At 38.3% G+C, this 20972-nt stretch overlaps 1 protein-coding gene across 2 annotated transcripts in view; it reads left to right on the forward strand.

The window, feature by feature from the left end:
- The first annotated feature begins 4837 nt into the window (after positions 1-4837).
- The window catches only part of TMEM260 (transmembrane protein 260), a 60641-nt gene continuing 44506 nt past the window's right edge, over positions 4838-20972 (forward strand). Inside the window, exons 1-3 of one of the 2 annotated variants that reach the window (XM_029237973.1) lie at positions 4838-5102; positions 10441-10472; positions 11201-11352. In XM_029237973.1, coding sequence (XP_029093806.1) covers positions 4943-5102; positions 10441-10472; positions 11201-11352 — 344 coding nt within the window. In that variant the 5' untranslated portion in view covers positions 4838-4942. The remainder of the gene's footprint in view (positions 5103-10440; positions 10473-11200; positions 11353-20972) is intronic. The other variant, XM_029237974.1, reaches the window with a different exon arrangement.

Raw genomic sequence — 20972 nt, forward strand, 5'->3', positions numbered from 1 at the left:
TTCCTTTGGTTACTAGTATATTTGAATGTTTAAAATTATTTTTCTAAGGCACTTAACAGGGATGTTTGCATCTTCTTGTATTGTCCTATTGTAGATGGCTTATTGGATAGTATTCCATGTGTCTAATTTCTATTGTTTCTAATCTAAAATTTCACAGGTATTTGTAAGATTAAGATGCATTTGACTTTATTTCAAGTGGGGTTTTGGGGGATAATGACAAAATTTTCAGGTGAATTTCAGTGCATTAATATCTGTGAAGCTGCTCTGAATGCTCAGAAAGAATAAAACAAAGGGGAGGGACTTCTGCTTCCAGAGAGATGGAGTGGCCATAGTTTCCCCTATTCCTCTTGCTAAGTACAACTAAACACCCTGGATATTATATATAAGACAAACGTAACAAGATGGAAAGGTGGAGAGAATAAGGTAGACCAGACAGGAGCCTTGAAACCTGAAGAACAACACGGTGGTGAGATCCCTGGATTTCTTTTTGCTTCGCACAGCCCAGACCGTGTGCCAGAGAAGTGAGCAACCCAGAGACACCAACAGCACAGACAAAAAAAAAAAAAAAAAAAAAGCCTGCTCTCCCTGGTCAGAGGACGAGGAAAAGGCAAGATAGACACATTTAGAAAATAACTCTCTACTGTAGCCAGAAACCAAAGAGAAAACTGTGGCCATCCACACTCACTCCAGCAAAAGCTGAGTGGGGAACCTTGACCACCACCCTCTCCAGTTGCCCCAGCACACCCACCAGGCTGATGGCAAAGAAGGCTGAACAGGGAGCCAGACCTTTCATCCATGGCATCAGTGGAGTCCACGTGGGGAGCACACACTCCCACCCACCCAGCAGTAATGAGCTGCCCATCTTCTCCCTGCTGTGGTGGTGTTAGATGGGCCCTAGAGGAGAGTCAGGACTTGTGCCCAGAAAAAGGAGGGCACTTCCCCGCTCTGCCTTCTCCTCACCGTGGTGTCGTGTCGGCGTGGGCTACGGGGGAGCAGTCACGGGCACTCTTACCCCTTTCCCATTTGAGGGAGGTATCTATCAGTGGAGGCCTGGTGGGGAGCTGGGACACCCACCTCTGCTTGGCTGTAATGCGGAGCCTTAGACTGTCCGTAGATGCTAGACTTGGCTTTCCCTGTGGATTTCACACTGGCCTAGCCAGCCCCACAATCACATGAGACAATTCCTTGCAATAAATCTCCTAATATGTATCTCCCACTAGTTCTGTTTCTCTGGTTGGATCCTAAACGATCCACATATTTTTCTGTTGTACAGTATGTATTTTTTTTTTTTTTTAATCTTTGGCTGCGTTGGGTCTTCGTTGCTGCATGCTGGCTTTCTCTAGTTGCGATGACAGGGGGCTACTCTTCGTTGCGGTGCATGGGCTTCCCATTGTGGTGGCTTCCCTTGTTGCGGAGCCAGGACTCTAGGTGCGTGCAGGCTCAGGAGTTGTGGCACACGGGCTCAGTAGTTGTGGCGCGTGGGCTTAGTTGGTCCACGGCATGTGGGATCTTCCCGGACCAGGGCTCGAACCTGTGTCCCCTGCATTGGCAGGCGGACTCTTAACCACTGTGCCACCAGGGAAGCCACACTGTATGTATTATAGTAGCTGTCTCTAACCCATTGTGGAGTGAAACAGAGCATACATAACAGATAAATAATACTCTTTGCATATTTTGCTAGTCTGCCCAAGGATAAGGTCCAACTGTCATGTGTTTCCCTCTTTCTTCTACAACTACAACTCTAACATTTTCTGTTTTCATCTCTTCTCTTCTTCCCTCCTTGGTTCCATCCCCTCCATCCTCCAGTACATCTTTATCTCCTCACTATTTCACTCCAAATACTCCCTTGGATTACCAAAAACCCATTTGACACTTCAATCTCTGTGACTTCTCACACTACTTCTCTCTTTCCCCTCACTGCCAAACTTCTTGCAAATGTATTCTATTTTCCTTTCTTCCATTTCCTCACTTCTTACCCACTATTACCTTGTTTCCATATGTACTACTCTACCGAAACTCCATCCTCAAAGGAGATTAGCCATGAAGCTAACAAAGCTTAAATTTCACAGCCCAAATTTTATGGTTATGAAAGGGGAAGGGGAGGGAAGGGGAGGGAAGGGATAAATTAGGAGTTGGGGATTAACAGATATACACTACTGTACATAAAATAGATAAACAAGAACCTACTTATAGCACAGGGAACTATATCGTAATAACCTATAATGGAAAAGAATCTGAAACTAATACAACATTGTAAATCAACTATACTTCAATTAAAAAAATTTTTCACAGCCCGTCACTAGCACAAGCTCCTTCCAATGCCCATACCTAATTTTGTATCTGCAGTTTTGTATTCTTTTGCTTACACGATTCTCCAAATTGTATAAACTTAAGCCCCATAAACTTAGATGTGGCTCTCCTCACCATCCTTCTCCTCTCTGTGACAACCTGACCACACATACATCACTGATATCATTTCATCCTTAGGTCCCTGTGGTGCATCCCTCTCTTCCACTGTTCTCTCCTCTTCTCCTGCCATTCCCTAAATGAAGATGTGGTCTAACATTTGACCTCAACCTTGTTCTCCCTACATTATGCCTCTGTGAACTTATTAATTCATCTCATCCTTACATGACAACTCCCAAATTCAAACTTCCAGCACTGAGCTCTACCTCTCAAACATGGGCAAATAATTATGTGCTTCTTTTTTTAAGGGATCACTTGGAGCCCTTCTTTTTTAAAAATTTTTTAAAATAAATTTATTTATTTTAGGCTATGTTGGGTCTTCATTGCTGCGCACGGGCTTTCTCTAGTTGTGGCAAGCGGGGGCTGTTCTTCGTTGTGGTGCGTGGGCTTCTCATTGCGGTGGCTCCTCTTGTTGCGGAGCATGGGCTCTAGGTGCACAAGCTTCAGTAGTTGCAGCACACGAGCTCAGTAGTTGTGGCTCGAGGGCTCTAGAGCACAAGCTCAGTAGTTGTGGCCCATGGGCTTAGTTGCTCCACGGCATGTGGGATCTTCCCGGACCAGGGCTCGAACCCCTGTCCCCTGCATTGGCAAGTGGATTCTTAACCACTGCACCCCCGGGGAAGCCCCATAATTATGCTCTTTTGAAAGTAATTGCCATGATAAAAACTTATTTTTTTATAAAGCTCATGAGCAAAAGATGAAGTGGATAAAAAACAAAGAAGCATATGCTTGGCTCAGTCAGTATTAATCACTGGCATACTCTTTCAGAAAAGAAATTGAAGGCAGGCTGTCTTAGTAATCTATTGCTGAGCAACAAATTACCCCAAATTTAGTGGACTAAAACAACAACATTTATTATTTCAGTTTTTGCAGGACAGTAATCTGGGTGAGACTTAGCTGGGTCCTCTGCATTAGGGTCTGTAGTCAAGGCTGCAGTCAAGGTCTTGGAGGGAGTTAGTCATTATCTCATGGCTCACGTGGGGAAGGCTCGGCTCCCTAGCTCCCTCGTGAGGTATTAGTGGGATTCAGTTCCTTGCAGGTTGTTGGACTGAGGGCCTCAGTGCCTTGCTGGCTGTTTGGCTGGAGGTGACGCTCAGCTCCTTGCCATGTGGACCTCTCCATAAAGCACCTCACAACATGGTAGGTGACTTCATCAGAGTGAACAAGTGGGAGGGCAAGAGAGGTAGCACCCGCCAAGGGGAGGGCAAGCAAGATGAAAAGTCGGTCTTTTATAACCTAATCTCCAAAGTGACATCCATCACTTTTTCCTTATGCTATTACAGACAGAAGTGAGTCACTAGATCCTGCCCACACACAAGGGGAGAGGATTACACAAGGGAGTGAATACCAGGAGTCAGGGATTACTGAGGGTCCATTTAGAAGCTGCCTACCTACTCTCCAGGGCTCACAATATAGCAGAGAAAGCAATATGTAGTACCTGAGATGCTGGCACAATGGCTGCCTATCTATGCAAGTGTGTTAGTCACTCTACATTTGAGACTATGTTCCTGTCAGATTGCTTGTAACACGTTTTAGATTGTCACTGATCTTCAGTGTATTTTGAGATGCATTCCAGGGAGGTTGCCCTCCTCTCCTCCCACTCCAGAATAATTGCTATAATAATGTAAAATGTAAGCTTAAAGATCTCGCCAAGAGCCATGCTATGTGGTGACCCAAGAGTCCCCATTCTTTTTTGCATCACAGCTAGTTGGAAAATGCGGTATCTTCAGTTCATTTTCCATTGTGTGGTCAAATCTTCATCTAAATACTTCTCTTCATTAAAGTAGGAGACAACTTTATCACGGTGTAAATTATTTGTATTACTACAGAAACTCAAGTTTCTCAACTCATCTCCCAAGTTTTCCTCATGCTATAAGAAACAAAATAGACCAACTAACTTATTTTAATCTCTCTGAAAATAACTCAGCGATTTAACAATTAGCACACGAGCTTATAATTACTCGTAGTAAACACGTGATTAATGTATGTATTGGCTTACTCGGTACTTACTGTGCGCACACGTCCCCTCGGGCTGGCGGTCTGGGGCCCCTTGTGTAGTTCCACCCCACACCGCAGGGGGAAGTCGCGGCCCTTCCTCACGCCCGCTTGGCAACCCGGCTCCTGTCTCTGTCAGACCCGACCAAGTCTCTAGGAAGTTGCGGAGGCCATAGAGACGGAGGCCCTGGGCCCAGGCTTTCTTTCTTAAAAGAAGACTGTCGCTTGTGATGCGCTAGTGGAAAGCATATTATAAATCTGTAAACCCTGGCGCGCGGTACGGCGCCAGAAGGCTGCCTGGGCCTGGCTCCAGCGAGACCCCGCATTTTCTCCCCCCGCGCCGGCGCAGAAGGTGCGGTCCCGTCCGCCCGGCCCGACCCGGAAGTCGCCGCGCGCCGCGCTCGCCCGTCGGCTTGGGGATACCCGGCTGTCCCGAGTCCTGGGGCCTACCGTGTCCTCCTTCCTCGGTCACCTCTGGCCCATGGGTCTCCATGGCGACGGCGGGGGCCCGGCCGGGGGGCTGGCAGCCCGAGCGGGGCCGCGGCGCTCTGGGGGCCTCCGCGGTGGCGTCGCCGTGTTCGCCGCTGTGGCTGCCGTGTTCACCCTCACGCTGCCCCCCTCGGTGCCGGGGGGCGACTCGGGTAACGTACTCTCAGGGTCGTGCCTCCTGCCCCCCCCCCTCTGGTCCGCACTGTCCCCACGAGGTCTGGTCAGCTCGACCCCTCCATCCACCCGCTGGGGCCCCCGCAGGGTTTCGCGTTCCAGAAACAACCTGTGTTTCCATTCGTGTAATTTTTCTGTAATTCTGGTCTCTTTAGTTCTCAGGCTTTCGAGACGGGGCTGGTTGGTTTCGCCTGATGGGACTTACCGACCTCTTTCTCCACTTTTCCGATCATTTTCCTGGACCTGAGTTTTTGCTTTCCATTCCTTTTTAGTCCGCAAACATTACTTACTGAGTGCTTATCGTGTTCCAGACAAAAGGACTAACAGGAGTGGTGGACAGGTGTCTTGGAGAGTGTTGTAATGCGGGCAGAGACAATACTACTGAATAGCCAGCAACATATTAGGTGGGGAGAATTTAGTGGAGACAGAAAGGGAAATGTGATTGACAGTGGGGTAGGCAGTGGCTCCATCAGAATGGCTAGTTGGGAAAGGCCTCTGAGGAGGTGATATTTTAGTTGAAACCTGAATGTTGAAAAGGAACCAGCCTTGCAGACTATTTGCGGGAGAACGCCTGAAAGGGCGAAAGCCAGTTGCGGCTTAAAGCTGCTTCTATTGAAAAGCGTGACCCGTGGGCCATTTAAATCACATGAATAATCGTTATGTATTTGGGATGAGAGACAAGATGCAGGCTTTGTTTTGCTGCCAAATTGACTAATAATGCCTAATAATGGTCCGTAATTTTGTTAGAATGGTGCTGTAAATTTGGGTCATGAATGTATAGACTGAAAAAAAACTGAGTGCCCTAGTTCCTGCATAACAAAATACCCCCAAATTGAGTGGCTTAAAACAAAAAACGTTTACTAGTTCACATTTTCTGTTGATCAGGAATCTGGGTGCAGTTTAAGTGGGTGCTTTTAGGACAAGGTTGCTGTCGTGGTATGGGGTAGGGCTGCAGTCCTCTCAGGGTTCAGCTTAGCGAGGATTAGCTTCTAAACCCCATCCAGCTCTTTGCCAAACGGGTTTCTCTGTAAGCTGACTTTTGTCAAGAGAAAGAGATGGCACCTCTGCCTGACAACTCTGTCATTTCGTAACCTAATCTTGGAAGTGACAGACCACTGCCCTGTTTTATTCTTGGAAGTGAGTCAATATGTCAGACCACATTCAAGGGCGAGAGGATTACACAGTGAGAATACTGGAATTGGGAAGCTTTGGAGGCCATCTTCAAGGCTGCCTACCACATTGGGGATCCTTGATGTTCCTTTTACACGTCATTACCTTGACTCTTTCTTTCAGGTCCTATTCAACAAATAGGAGCAATGTTTCATTAGTATAGTGGGGAACGGAGTTACCGTATTTCTAAGGGTTATACTAAATAATAGAAATAGCTTTATAGTTGTGAGAGTTTTGACATTGGAGAGCATTACTCAGAGGTTGAGTAGTTCTGTAACTTTCAAAAAAACATTGACAGTTCTTTACCATGGTTGTTTGAGCCTGAAGGACGGGATTAGGATGAATAATAATAATACTTATTGAGTACTTACTACATGCCAGCGCTGTTCTAAGTGCTTTACGTGAATTATTTTAATCCTCCCAGCTACTACCCTGTGAGGTAGGTACTATCAATTTCTTTATTTTATAGATGACAAAACGGTTAAGCTGTGTCCAGAATCACACACCTAGAAAGTAGAGGCCGTCAAGGAAAGAAACCAAGTAGACTGACTTTAGAACATGCTCTCTTAACCAACCTGTGCTCTAAATTCTTTGTTAAATCTGTCATCACGTGTTTAGTGATAAAGTCTATTTAAAATTTACAGTTGTGTTACAGAGCCCAAGCTTGGTCTGCTCACCACATGACAGGCCAATAAATCGAGAGATATGTTGTTAGAGCAAGGAATAACCACTTGAATCGGAAAGCTAGCAGACCGAGAAGATGGCTGACTAGTGTCTCAAAAAATATCTTCCCTCAATCCAAATTTGAGCTCCTTTTATACAGATGGGGAGGAGGAGGGGGCCCACTGCAGTGCCAGCCAATGGCTGAGCGGGCTGCTATAGCTCACACCTGTCCCGCCCCTATTACAGCTGTTGCTTTGTTTTTATTAATACTGTCTTTTTTCCCCAAAAGAATAAAGTTATTTATTCACTTTGAGTTATCAAACTTTTTAGGCATTGTGACTTGTTTAGTTTGACACTGAATAGTGGTTGCTTCTAATATTTCTATGTTCATTTTTGGGAGTGATAAACTGTTTTCCAAGTGTTGCCAGTAAAAATTGTATAATCATGTCTGATGATTTTGTTTATATGTTGAATGTACTGTTCTCTTTGAATTTTGTGTTTATGAAAATTTTTTTTACCAATAAACAGAACACATCTCAAAACCAACATAAAGCATGTATTCTTCTTCCTGATAAGTCTTAAATTATACTCCATGAATCCATCGCATTGTGTGGCCTTGCCAAAATTTATTTTTTGCACTGCTTGATACACATAGTTGATTTATGGGCAGGAGAACTCCTGGTCCTGTAGAGGAAAGAGTAGGAATCTAGCCTTCACTTCTATTTGTTATCCTTGGGAAAAATAAATTAGCTTATATATGTGTTTATATATTTTTAAGATACTGTCTTTAACACACTTGATATATGACAATATAATTTTATAATTAATATAAAAAGTATAATACGGAGGGAGCTGGGTTTTGTAAAGGTGAAGCTTCTGCTAACAACTCTGAGCTTGCCACCCATTTGTGTCCCAGATGAAAAAGCTGTGGTTCTCAAACTTGAATGTACTGGAGAATTGCCTGGGAAACTTGGGCCCCAATGCCAGAGGGTTTAGTGTAGGTAGATTTGGGTTATGGTCAAGAAATCTTCATTTTAAAAAGGCATCTGGGTAATTCTGATGCAGGTTGTAGTAGGACTTAACATTTGAGGCAACCCTAGTGTAAAGGGTTGAGGGAAAGCAAGCACCCTTTTATCATATTTACTTTCTCTTTTGTATCATATTCAATTTTAAGAGTCATGTTTAGCTTTTTATCAAGGGTGCATTCATAGACTTTGAATAGTAGCATCTTTTCTATTTATATTTTAGTTTCACATTTGATAAGAGTTGGTGATGGAGGTTAGTCACATTCCAGATTCATCTTTTTACCAACAACTCCAGCAAAGAATAACAGCATATTGACTTTTCAATGGTAAAAGGAAATTAGAGAAAATAGGCTATTTTTCTTAATGTTAAATGTAATTCTAAGTACATTTTAAATGGAGGAGAATGAATAGCAACCTTGGAAATCTGAACTGAACTGTGCTTCATAGCACCTACAGAAATATAAAAACCAAAAATTGATTAAAACCATTTGGGACTGAAGACATAAAGAGCAAACCCATTCTAGAGTAAAACTATGAAATACTATAAAATACTGGTAACAGCTACAAAGGGAGGAGTTATTTTAAACATTTTAAGACCATAAACAATTTCTTTATATAAGATACAAGAAGGGCCTTTGGCTTGTAAGATGCTCTTGAATATCTCCAGTAAACGTCAAAGATGTCCTTAAGTAAATGACTTAAGTGAGCAGTATCTGTCTTTGGTGCCCTCGGGATTTCTGTGAAGTGAGCAGTCATTCAACCTGAGATGGGGGTGTCTTGAGTAGCAAGGATGACAACGTGATAGGTCTTTTTGTCAGTCTCTAGGTGCGGGGCTTTTCTGTGTGGCACGAGGAGGGAGAGGTGCTGATGTCTTGACAGAACCCTGAAATGGATAGGATATTTTCAACTTAGTGGAAAAGACAAATGAGAACAACTAACCAGAATAAAAGGCAATCTAAGTGCTAAATAGAGAGGTTCCAGCAGGTTCTATGGAGGAGGAGGAAGTGATTCATTCTGATGGGTGAAGCTGGGGAAGGGTATGTGTAAGGAAAGGTGTCACTGAGAAGGTAGCAACTGAACTAGGCCTTGATGGATTTAGGAGAGAATGCTGGATGAGAAAATGAGTGGTAAGAGGTGCAAAAGAGGACCATTCAGAGGAACAGTGGGTAGTCAGATCTGACAAAGGTGAGCATAGGTTTCATGGACATAAGCCTTGGAAGGGGACCTGGAAGCCATAGAGGGCTTGCATGTCACGCTGAGGAATCAACTTCATTCAGTACACAGAGAGCAGCCATTGAGCAGTTTTAGTCTAAGGAAACAATCTGACCTCTGGGGAGTGGGGATGGCAGTAATTAGTGATTTCAGTAGGAAGATGAATTGGAATAAAACATTGGTCAAAGCTATCGCTGTAGCCCAGGCCAGAGAGAGGAAGGATCTAAAATACGGTCAGGGCAGTAGAAATGAAGAGTACTGATATCCACTGAAGGATAGAAAATGGACATTAATACATTTCCCAATAGATAATAGTACTTTCATAAATCATCAATTAATATTGATTGATTTGTTACACTGTACTGTATTAAGTGTATAGGGATAATCAGAAATAGTCCCTGTGCTCTGGATACTTAAAGTATTAACAAATAAGCACTGAATTACTACATCATAATTTTAGAAGTAATTACTAATGGTGAGGAATTACAAAGAACTATGTAAATAATATGATTTATTGGTTTGAAAAAAATGTACTTTGGTAGTCAAAGCTTACCAAAATAACCTGGAGTTAATAAACATTTGGCAATTGTTTAAAGATATCCAACATAATTAATGTAGAGAATGTATCCAAATGTCAGTTTAGGGCAGAATGGCACATTTTATAGACTGTTCAAATCTCCAGTGTCTGCACATTTTACATATCATAAGGTTGCATCTTTACCGACAGTTTTGTACTAAATTCTTGAGGGATAATACAGCATTTTACACTAATGCTCTGTAAGAGTTTTTTTATATTTGCAAGGGTAGACAACTTTCAGGAGGGAAAGTAGGCATATTTTTAAAATTGAAGGATAGTTGATCTACAATGTTGTGTTAGTTTCTGGTGTACAGCAAAGTGATTCAGTTGTACATATTACATATTCTTCATTATAGGTTATTACAAGATATTGAACATGGTTCCCTATGCTATACAGTAGGACCTTGTTTAAAATAAGCATTTTTAGAAACTAGAATTCACATATATTTACACTGACCAGTTATTAAAAACTAACAAAGATAGTTTGTTCAGTAATACCTAAGGGAGAACATATTCTGAGACTATTTCATGCTGTTAAATCTCCACAGATTTACAGTTTTATCCAGTCAAATTAATGCAAAACCCCAATGCAAGCATTTGGATTTTGAAAACTTTGGAGGAGTGTCATTTTCTAATAGTAATTATTGGTTTTCCATTATTTTTTCACAGGGGAACTGATCACAGCCGCACATGAGCTTGGAGTAAGTATTAGTTTTATTGTTTAATCAATGCTCTCATTAACAGTTTTAGGAATTAAGAAAGTTTAATTAAGCATGGAGTAAAGTAGATTAATTTATTTTCAAACCCCAGTTTTTAGTAACTTATAAATACAGTACATGACAATTTACTTTAAGTTTTAAATCCAATTAAACTAAATCATAAAGCAAAGCCTTTACTATATATACAGTAGCTGGCTTATTATCACCCCAAATTTTGTATAAGCTATGGAGAATAAAATAAATCGGGTTAACAGTTTTAATAAGTTTTTTATTTAATAAACTTTATTGTGGTGCATGATCCCTTTAGGCAAGACCTTAGGACTGTCAGCACGGTGGTAATCCGATAGCAGTGTGGTCTTTCAACTTACTAACCAATACGATATTTCAGAACCCGCTTTTTTTCAATAGCCTTTTAAATGACCCTAATGTACTGTGAACCCAGAGAACAAACTGCTTAAGAACTGACAATGAAATATGTCACCCTTTCTCTAGGTGACACACCATGTGATAGACCCTGCCAAATCCACTAAAGAAAATATTTATTTGTATTGGCACAAGAGGATTACAATAGAAAACCACTATTCAAACATTTAGTCATTGTCTCTTAATCTTTATAGTTGCCTGAGAAAAGCGCTCCTTTTCTATTAAAGCCAGTGTGACTCTTCCTTTACTAGATGAAAACCTTCTGACTGTTGCTAATTTTCCCTTAGGTTGCCCATCCTCCTGGCTATCCTTTGTTCACTCTGGTGGCTAAACTGGCAATTATACTATTTCCTTTTGGTTCGGTTGCCTACCGAGTCAATCTTCTGTGTGGCTTATTTGGAGCAGTAGCTGCAGCATTACTTTTTTTCACCGTTTTCAGGTAAAGTAGTTGATTAGTTAATTTTGACTAATTGGAGATGGCCCATGTACATACATTACAAAAAAAAAATCTTTTGTTGCTTGAATGGTTTTTCCTAATCACTCATGTGATTTCACTTTCTCAATTTACAGTAATTTCATATGCGTTTGACTGCTTAAATGATTACACAGTTGGTTCTGCTTCATACAACGGAGAGAAGGTGTCACCGGTTCATTATCACAGTTCTCTGGTTAGGCAGAACTAATAAGGTTTGTCATTTCAGGAAGATGCAGATGGGCCAGTTTAATTCAACAATATAAAGTTCATCTTTTGGTAAATGGTAAATATCAATTACTCACAGCATTGCTGATGGGCAGCTGCCTATCAGGTCCAGAGCTAATACCTAATTATATTGTATTTTAAATATGCACATGTATACTTTTTGAAATGAGGCTGTTAACTAAGGAAATCAATTTGGGTTGTGGTTTTAGTAAGGTTTCACTTTGTTCCATTATCGCTGTAGGGAAGATAGGCGAATTAGACACCACTTACTTCATGATGGAAGGCTTTCTTAGTTTGGAAGGCTATGCTGCTTTTAAAAAAACAGGTCATTAGTTTAGGATATTGCTAAACACATTTGCCTTTGCTGTTTCTCTCTCCTTCGGTATTAACTCAGTCTAACTTATGCCTAAAAGGATTATAGTCAAAAATACAAATTATTCTTCCTGCAAAGGGGAAACCAAGTTAAAACATTTCTTTCAAAAAGTATTGCAGATTTTATTATAAAAACAAATAATTTTTGTATGTAAATAGAGTATAATTTGAATAGACAATTTCAAATGTCATTTTTGGAGACTAATGTTTTTATTTACATTTGTCATATCACTGCCCTTTGACTAAATTCTTTGTAAATTCCCTTTTGATTATTTGTAGAAAGGTAAAAGTTACAATAATTATGGCTAAAGCTTACTATTAAATCTATTTGTGGAAAGCTTTCAGATTCAAAGTTGTAATTGTTGATCATTTACTAAACTTTAATCTGTATTATTTAATTTGTTTCTATTTCGGTCTTACAGGTTTTCAGTGATAGCCATATCTTTAAGTATGAAATGTTTAAAATAACATTTCTGCTTGAATTAATTAGTGTTATGTGTTATGAATACTTTCTCTTTCTAAATGATTAGAATAATCATTATTAGAATTGTTCCTTCTGATCCTTTATAATTAAGACTGTCATTTTCGTTAAGAGAAAAACTTTTTATTTTTAAATATCTAGGTTGAAATTTAGAACTTACCTGTCTTATTAAATGTATGAGTTTTCGCAAGACATTTAAGACAAAGACATTTTAAAGAAAACTAATACTTGTATTTGTTTTGTTAGTTCATCTGTATTTTAGATTATTTCCACAATATATACATATATTTAAATGCTGTAGCCAGCTCTTAAGCAAGTAAAGTGATTCGTTTTCTAAAACTTTTCCATGTTTTCCACTATATTAATTGTCAATGCCCTTCCACATAAAAACCACTGTAAAAATCATATATAAAAATCTTTATCTTTCCAGAATCCGAATAGTTTGGGACAATAATTTTCCTTTGAATTGTCCACATTTTAAAATAGCTTTGATTAGTTATTATGCTTGATTATAATGGGTTTTAGATTAGCACACAAGCCTGTGACCCTTTTCTTTTAATATACAGTCTTAATGATAAATTCGTATACTTGCTGACATATGTTTTAAATCAAAAACTCTTCATAGACTAAATTGGATATTTGCATGCTTTTAGTAATCTAGTACTTTGGAAAAGTTGCTTTCTTTCTGAAAAGGGACCTGACAACATTATCTCTTACATACTTTTAATATGAAAATACTTCATTATTTTGAATACAAATAATTGACAAGGTACACGTCCTTTGGGAACAACCTAGTTCAAGTGGCAAATCTGTTTTGTCAAACAATAGCCACCCTTCAGGAAAGAGGAAGCCATCTCTATGGTAATAGGACTAACAGTAGCCTATTGATCCAGTGGAAGAAGACATTATACAATGTCAGCTGGCTTGTTACAATTTCATTTGTCGTATGACCTGAACCTAGCCTTTAAAACCTTCCTTCTGTGAATATAAGCCCAAGAGCAGGACGCGGTTTTTGTGCAGCCATTACAGTGACGGCTTTTTTCCTGTCCCAGTGTACAGTAAATGTATTCCTTCACAGGTTGACTCCTTCACCAGCACTCATTCAGGAGACATTTCACTACTTTATTCATTTGCCGACCAAGTAATCATTCCATTTTGTTGTTGAATATTGAAGGGTTTTGATCCAGGAGACAGCTGTATTCTTTCTTTCCCCCATCACTTAAGAGAACATTACTGTACATGTAGGATTAGTGCTGACTGGTGTGCAGGAAATTAATTCTTTTAACAGTTTTAGGTTTTTTTCAGGTAATTGTTCACGTAGCATTCACTATATTTAGCTCTTGGGGTGGGTATAAAGACCTTCTGTACCTTTTAAACAAAGATTGTATTTCAAAAGCAAATTTCTGTTTAAATATGTTCATGTAAAAAGCTCCATTTTTTCAGTAAACATGACTTAGATTGAAAGAACAATTTATTCGTTGTTTCCAATTACTTTGTAATTTTTGCTTTTCTTACATCTTGCTTTTAAAAGCCTTTAAGATGTCATTAACACTGCATATTTTGTCAATCTTTCCTAATGGTTGGCAAGAGCTCTTTTATATTTGCTTTGCCCTGACGTAGAAAGCATATGAGTAAAACAGTACATTGAAAGCTGTGTCACTGTAGTTTATTGAATTAAAAATAGTAAGATTGTGGCAGTTGTTTCTGCATGTATTTATTTATGTATTGTCCCCTTCAGGGGTATTTTAAAGCATGCACTTTGTTAAGGGAGTTTAATCTAATCTATTTCATTTATAGGAAAGAGTATTCATTTTATTAATATGTACATCTGTGCATTTGACTGTACTACAATTAGTGATTTAGAGAAACTGGGATTTTCTCTTTTAAGGCCAATGAAGTAAATGATTTTTTAGTTTGATAGTATGATATTTAAAATGCCATATTTGAAATTCACAAATCCTATTAATATAAAATTTAAAAAGTTATAGGTATGTAAATCACTAATAGGAACATCATTTAGCTTTCCTTAGTACTTGAATTTCAAAATTGTTTTCTAAGAAACCTCAAACTAGATCCTATATACTTAATAAGGAAGGAGTACTGAAATCACTGTAATTAATATCAACATGCTTACGTTTCATATGTTCTGGTAACACTGAAATAGAATGGAGTCAGTTGATAGTATCATATAAAAATTCTTTACTTGAGGGAAGATTTAAATTGCTTATGATCTCAGGTGAGGGCATGTCTTGTATCATGTATTTTGATAGTTACAGGGCAGGGAATATATTTTCAACAGGCTTGAGAGTCAGCATATCCTTTTCAAGCTAGTATGTGCCAGATGGAACTATATAAGAATTCATTGAACAATATTTGTTACACACTCATATGAATCGAAAGTAAAATTCTTTTAGTTTTTATAATCAAAATTCAGTGCTTACTTTAAAGAAAGTAAGACAAAGTTACTATTAAATAAACAGTTTTTCTAAAAGGCACTGTTTCAGGAAACTTGCATAAAAAAGCTTTCTAACACCATTAACATTGTACAGTAAGAAATCAGATCTCTTAATGTCAAGCAGGTTCCCTAGAATATATGAATATTAATTATAATTAAAGGTATCTTGAAACTATGCCTGCTTACTACAAAGAACTTAAAACCAATTTCAGTGATATTTAAATATCTCCTGGAAGACTGTTTTGTGGCAGTATTTTATTTATGCATATTTTATTTTTTATAAGTTATGTATTCCTAAACATTATGCCGCTGCTAAAAATTAATTTTATTAAACTTTTGGAACAGGAACACTTGATTCTGAGCACTGTGTCTGCTGTTCTTATAGCTTCAGCTAAGATTCCATTCAATAAAAATCGAAAATTAAAATGCCATACCTTAGAGAACGTAGAATCTCCTGCTTAAGAGACATTTGGATTTTCCAGCTCAAAGAGTATTTTAGATTATTGCCATAGAAAATAATGTGAAGCTCTTCCTAATTTCAGAGGTAACTATGCATAAGTAACAAATAGTCACCAAGTTTTTGTAGTTGAAGAAGAATGGAAAGTACTGGAGTATTAATTTCTATTCAGGAGAATATCTGTCTTGATCCCTGGTTAATTGATCATATATTTCTCTCATACTTGTATTAAAATTGCATTGACTCAGACTGGCTAAGCATATTAAGAGCTTGGTTCATTTGCATTTTCTTATAAGTAGAGGGACATATTAGGCTCAAATAGCATTTCGTTTTGAAGGGAAAAAAGCAGGGCAAAAACTCTTTTTTAAGACTGTAGAGTCTCTTCTGACAGCTAGTCAGAGTTAGAATTAGTTCAAGGAAATGTTAATAATGCATTGCCTGGCCTAATCCCTTTGATATCACCAGGTATCCTCCTGTTCATGGGTTAATTGCTTTAAAAGCGAAGGCAATATTCTGAGCGGTGGGCCGCTTCACCTTTTCACAGCTGTTACCATTGAGTGACAACTAAATCCCATGTGTAAGATGAGGAAGAGCTCAATCTCCAATTGGGAGAAAATTTATGTAAACCACAATCCCTTCAGAATGTGCGGAAGTCATAGACTTTCTTGATTTACTCTGCTTTTCCCAGAAAGCTCTATTGTTCACTTTCCTAAGTCCCATCAACCCTTTGTAGCAGAATATCACAGCGGCAGCAGATAGCTTGAAATATATAAATGCTATCATAGCTCTGATTAATAGCAGTGCTTATGAGTCAAGTCTGATAACAGTGCAGCTCTCCACTCAATTTCAGATACTGCTAATGGAATCTGTCTTCTCCAATTGTAATATGAGAAGGCCTAATTTGCCATGGAGCTTGGAGCTGTCACCAGTAGGGGATTGTGGGGTCAGATGGGAGCTGCCAGGTTTTTGCCCTGCAGCTTGTATCTCTCACTTTGAATAGAGCAGCCCCCTGCCTGCCAGTTAGCTGATAGGCCGCCGTGGGGTTTATGCCACTATATACAATAGGAAAGGGCTACATAGGCTGACTTTATAATTGTGAAGCTAGCTCATATTTCCACAGCTACTGTGCTGCATAATTTCTAATAAGTGGTTTTAACAAACGTCAGATTATGAAAAGTTTCCTCAATTACAGAAACTTATAAAACATTTAAATTGCTAAATCTGTTTCCTGCCGAGATTTTGCCACTGGAACTAGTCATCAGTCATTATGGCTATAATAATAAATGCATATATTTCTTAAAGTTACAAATAAAATTATAAACCATAACTCATATAGATTTGCTGCTTTTCAAAGCCATAAAAAGTAGAAAACAGTCTTAATGAATTGAAATATTACGATATACTTCATAACTTTGCATAATAAGACTACTTTATATTAAATCTCTGTTGTTAGTTAGTGTTGCTGATGAAAGTAGTTTAATACCCTCATTCTGTTGATCTTAGTTATTTGGATCTTTTACGTTTACTTCATATACCTTTAGTATATAACATTTTTTAAATTATGCAGCATTTTCTAAGTTTTCAGTTAAAAAGGACTTTGAGAATAATATGCTGGACTATACTTTTAACCAATTTCAGTTTTGCTACCGAATACAAAATACACTGTCAAGATTGAGTAATAAGCTAATCTTGAGGCTTTGTGTGTGTGCTTTTTTCTTTTCTTTTTTAAATTAATTTATTTGTTTATTTTTGGCTGTGTTGGGTCTTTGTTGCTGCGCGTGGGCTTTCTCTAGTTGCGGTGAGCGGGGCTACTCTTCGTTGTGGTGCGCGGGCTTCTCGCTGCGGTGGCTTCTCTTGTTGTGGAGCACGGGCTCTAGGCGCGCAGGCTTCAGTAGTTGTGGCTCGCGGGCTCTAGAGTGCACGCTCAGTAGTTGTGGCGCACGGGCTTAGTTGCTCCAGGGCATGTGGGATCTTCCTGGACCAGGGCTTGAACCGTGTCCCCTGCATTGTCAGGCAGATTCTTAACCACTCTCCCACCAGGGAAGCCTAAGCCCTTGTGTGTTTTTAAAAATTTCAAACAAAATTGATGAAAATCTGTAATTTGGGAGTTATTTTAAGCTAGGCTGTACCTTAAGATATTGCCTCCCATGGTGCAAGTCATTTGGCACACTGTGGAAACTTGGTAAAATGTAAAGTAAATGATGGTGATTCCTATAAAGCTCAGTTCATTGTTTTCCTTTTAGATATTTGGGTATAAGGTTGATGAGCTGTAATAAAGTGAATTGTTCTAAGCCTTGACTAGTTTCATCATTTATTGGTTAGTGAACAAATTTGAATTCTAATGGAAATTGTGTAATTACATTTTATTTATGGAAGCTATTCATAATCTTGTTCCTTCCATTTCACTTGTGCCTTTTTCCTTTTCGAAGTCTTTTCCATTTTTTTCCCAAGTTTATTTAGTGGTTTTAAATCAGGAATAATACTTTGTATTTTTCCTTTCAGTGTACTGGTAGTTGATATTTACGTAGCTGAAAATTCAGGGTAGAACAGTTTTCTTCCTTTTGATAGAATCACATGGAACAGAATAAACCTTGGTAGGATTTTACCTGGAGTGAAAGTAAATTTTTATAAAATATAGGAAAATGGGATTACTTGCAAATTTACTAAAGATGGAAATGTTTTACATTATTTTTTAGGTGCAGTGATGGCGGCTTCAGAGGTAGAACTTTAATATACCATGTCCTCAATTATTGATTTATGTTTATTAGGTCTAAACTTGAAAATGACAAGAAAAAATTTAGATTCTACTGCTCTCCAAATGCCCACTGACTATAATTTGCCCACCTGGAACATGTTAGCTACTCAATACGTATTTGTTGAAAGGGTCTTGAGTGAACTGCCACTCAATGAGAAAGGTTCAGCTGAAACTGAAAACCTTTCTTGTCAGTAGCTTAGCTTCCCAGTTTGACCATCTCCAGGTACATTGAAGAGAGAAATATATGGGTGTTGATTTTGTGCATGGGAGCCAGAGATAACATTTGTATAATCTTCATGAACAAGACCCAGAAAGATAAGAACCTGGGAGGACAGGGGCAGTAGATTTGCCACTAATTGTACCCTGCTTTACCATATGTGTTCCCTGTAATCCACTGTATTTTTTTAAAGTCGTGAATATGAGTTGACACTAATAATAATTTATTTAACAGTAATGCTCAGATGCTGCATTGTGGCCTTCCTACTCGATTCTACTTACTTCAAGTAGGAGTTTTCAGTGTTGAAGGAAAGTAGTGTACCCTCCATGTTGGGTTCTTTGCACACAAGTAACACTGAAGACAAATACATTCATGAATTTTATGAGGCATGTCAAATGTGTGTTCTGAAAGAATTTCAGGTTTCTGTTATTTGCCTTTTGATTGAGGGTTAGACAAACATGTGACTACACATGAAAATCAAATACTGTATAGCGGAAAGAAAAATATACCTTATCATCAATAGCAAACCTGTGTCAATGGTGTAAATTGTAACCTCCTGATTTATCCATTGTGTCAACAGATGAATAGTATTCCATAAGTGAGAAAACTGCTGCACAGTCAGTACCTTTCTTAGGAATCTCATGTAGGCCTTATAGAATTCCGAGCCTCACATTTGTTAGGATGCTCTTAAAAGCATCACATATTCCTTACCCTAGTGGAGAATTTCTGTCATTTGCATTTTCTGGGTGAAATTTTAAATACTTAACCACCTTTCCCATGCTATCTGTCATACTCTTGGTATATCTTTTCTCAGTGACTGACCACTGTGATCTCCTGGAATGTGAACTACATGGTTTTAGTGTTAGCCCAAGTTAAAAATAATTGGGAAAATTTATTTACTGCCAATATACTGCAAAATATATTTTATATATAACATATTTGTAAGATTTATTTATATAAAACATACTTCAATGACTTTTAGATTATTTGTTATTTTGAATCATCCATATCATTACCTTACTCTGTTAATGTGAGACCTTGAAAATTAAGCATGCCTCTCTAATAGTGTAAAAACTTGATTTTGATTGTTGGCATGTGACTATCTTTTAAAATACAATGGTGGTTTTAGTAAAATTTCACAGTAATGTTTGAAGTGTGTGTTCTTCATATAGCCTTGTAAGACGTTATCTTTCTGTAAGTCAGGTTAGATTCTGAGAATATGTATTTCACTTGAAGAAGTGTCTTCCTTGATATCCTTCTGTGAGGCTTTATGAGCCTCTAGATTGGGAATAGAAAACAGTTTTTTCTCATATTATATATAACTTATCATGAGGTGTTCTTTAGTTCAAGTGGAAAACAGTTTAGATTATTTTGCAATTTATTAGTGAGTTCTGCTGAAAACGGTTCTCATTTTATTCACAACCTCACTTGAATTTCCCTTTTTTTTCCCTCCAGCTTCCTATTAGTGTGGTTGAAGTAGGTTCATCAATTTCAGTAGAAAAATGTACGTCTTTTAATTTTAATGAGCTAATTTTAAGATGTCACTTTAGCATATTAAGGGTAAATAAATTCATTAATTCCTTAGTTGCTTTTTAAAAAAATAATAATTACTTAAGCATATTTATTTAAAAGAATGAAATGAAAATTGAAAGTAGGCCTCCTTGACTGCTAAGTGAAAACACAATGGTGTTTTTGATTATGCCAGTTTTCTTTGGGAAGAAAACCCTTCATACTTAGTCTACAGATAGATGACAATTGTTTTGTCGTATTTGGGAGGTACTTATATTTATACTCCATCTGTACATTTGACTTTATGGATGATACCAAACAGCTCGTTTTGTGGACTCAGAACAACAATTTCATTTAAAACTCATGTTTAAATAACAATATCAGATTAGATATTCCTTTCATATATTTTTGAAAGAAATATTGCTTAGCCAGAAATTTGGACTACCAATTCATGTACCAGTATTTATGCATAGTGTTTCACTCTACTTATATAATCTAACTCTGCCAAAAAATTACAAATATATGTTGTAGCCTTTTCAGGGGAAAAAAAATGTAGAATGTGTGTTCTGGTTAGAATTATTGCCCAAAAGAGTTAGATTACAACTAACTTGTTTAATCACCCATTTTGGGGAACCCTTCATCGAGAAGGCTCATACTTGGTCCAACTCATAACAAAGGCCCCAGCAATCAAAACAGATTATGGATTAATTAGAGGCTTTAAGAATTTAGTAGCCAACAAACACATGAAAGAATGCTCAACATCATTAATCATTAGAGAAATGCAAATCAAAACTACAATGAGATATCATCTCACACCGGTCAGAATGGCCATCATCAAAAAATCTACAAACAATAAATGCTGGAGAGGGTGTGGAGAAAAGGAAACCCTCTTACACTGTTGGTGGGAATGTAAATTGATACAGCCACTGTGGAGAACACTATGGAGGTTCCTTAAAAAAACTAAAAACAGAACTACCATACGACCCAGCAATCCCATTACTGGGTATATACCCTGAGAAAACCATAATTCAAAAAGAGTCATGTACCAAAATGTTCATTGCAGCTCTATTTACAATAGCCAGGATATGGAAGCAACCTAAGTGTCCATCAACA

This window comes from Monodon monoceros, unplaced genomic scaffold, assembly GCF_005190385.1.
Source record: "Monodon monoceros isolate NGI ecotype Baffin Bay Population unplaced genomic scaffold, NGI_Narwhal_1 Super_Scaffold_21, whole genome shotgun sequence".
In the NCBI taxonomy this organism is placed as follows: domain Eukaryota; kingdom Metazoa; phylum Chordata; class Mammalia; order Artiodactyla; family Monodontidae; genus Monodon; species Monodon monoceros.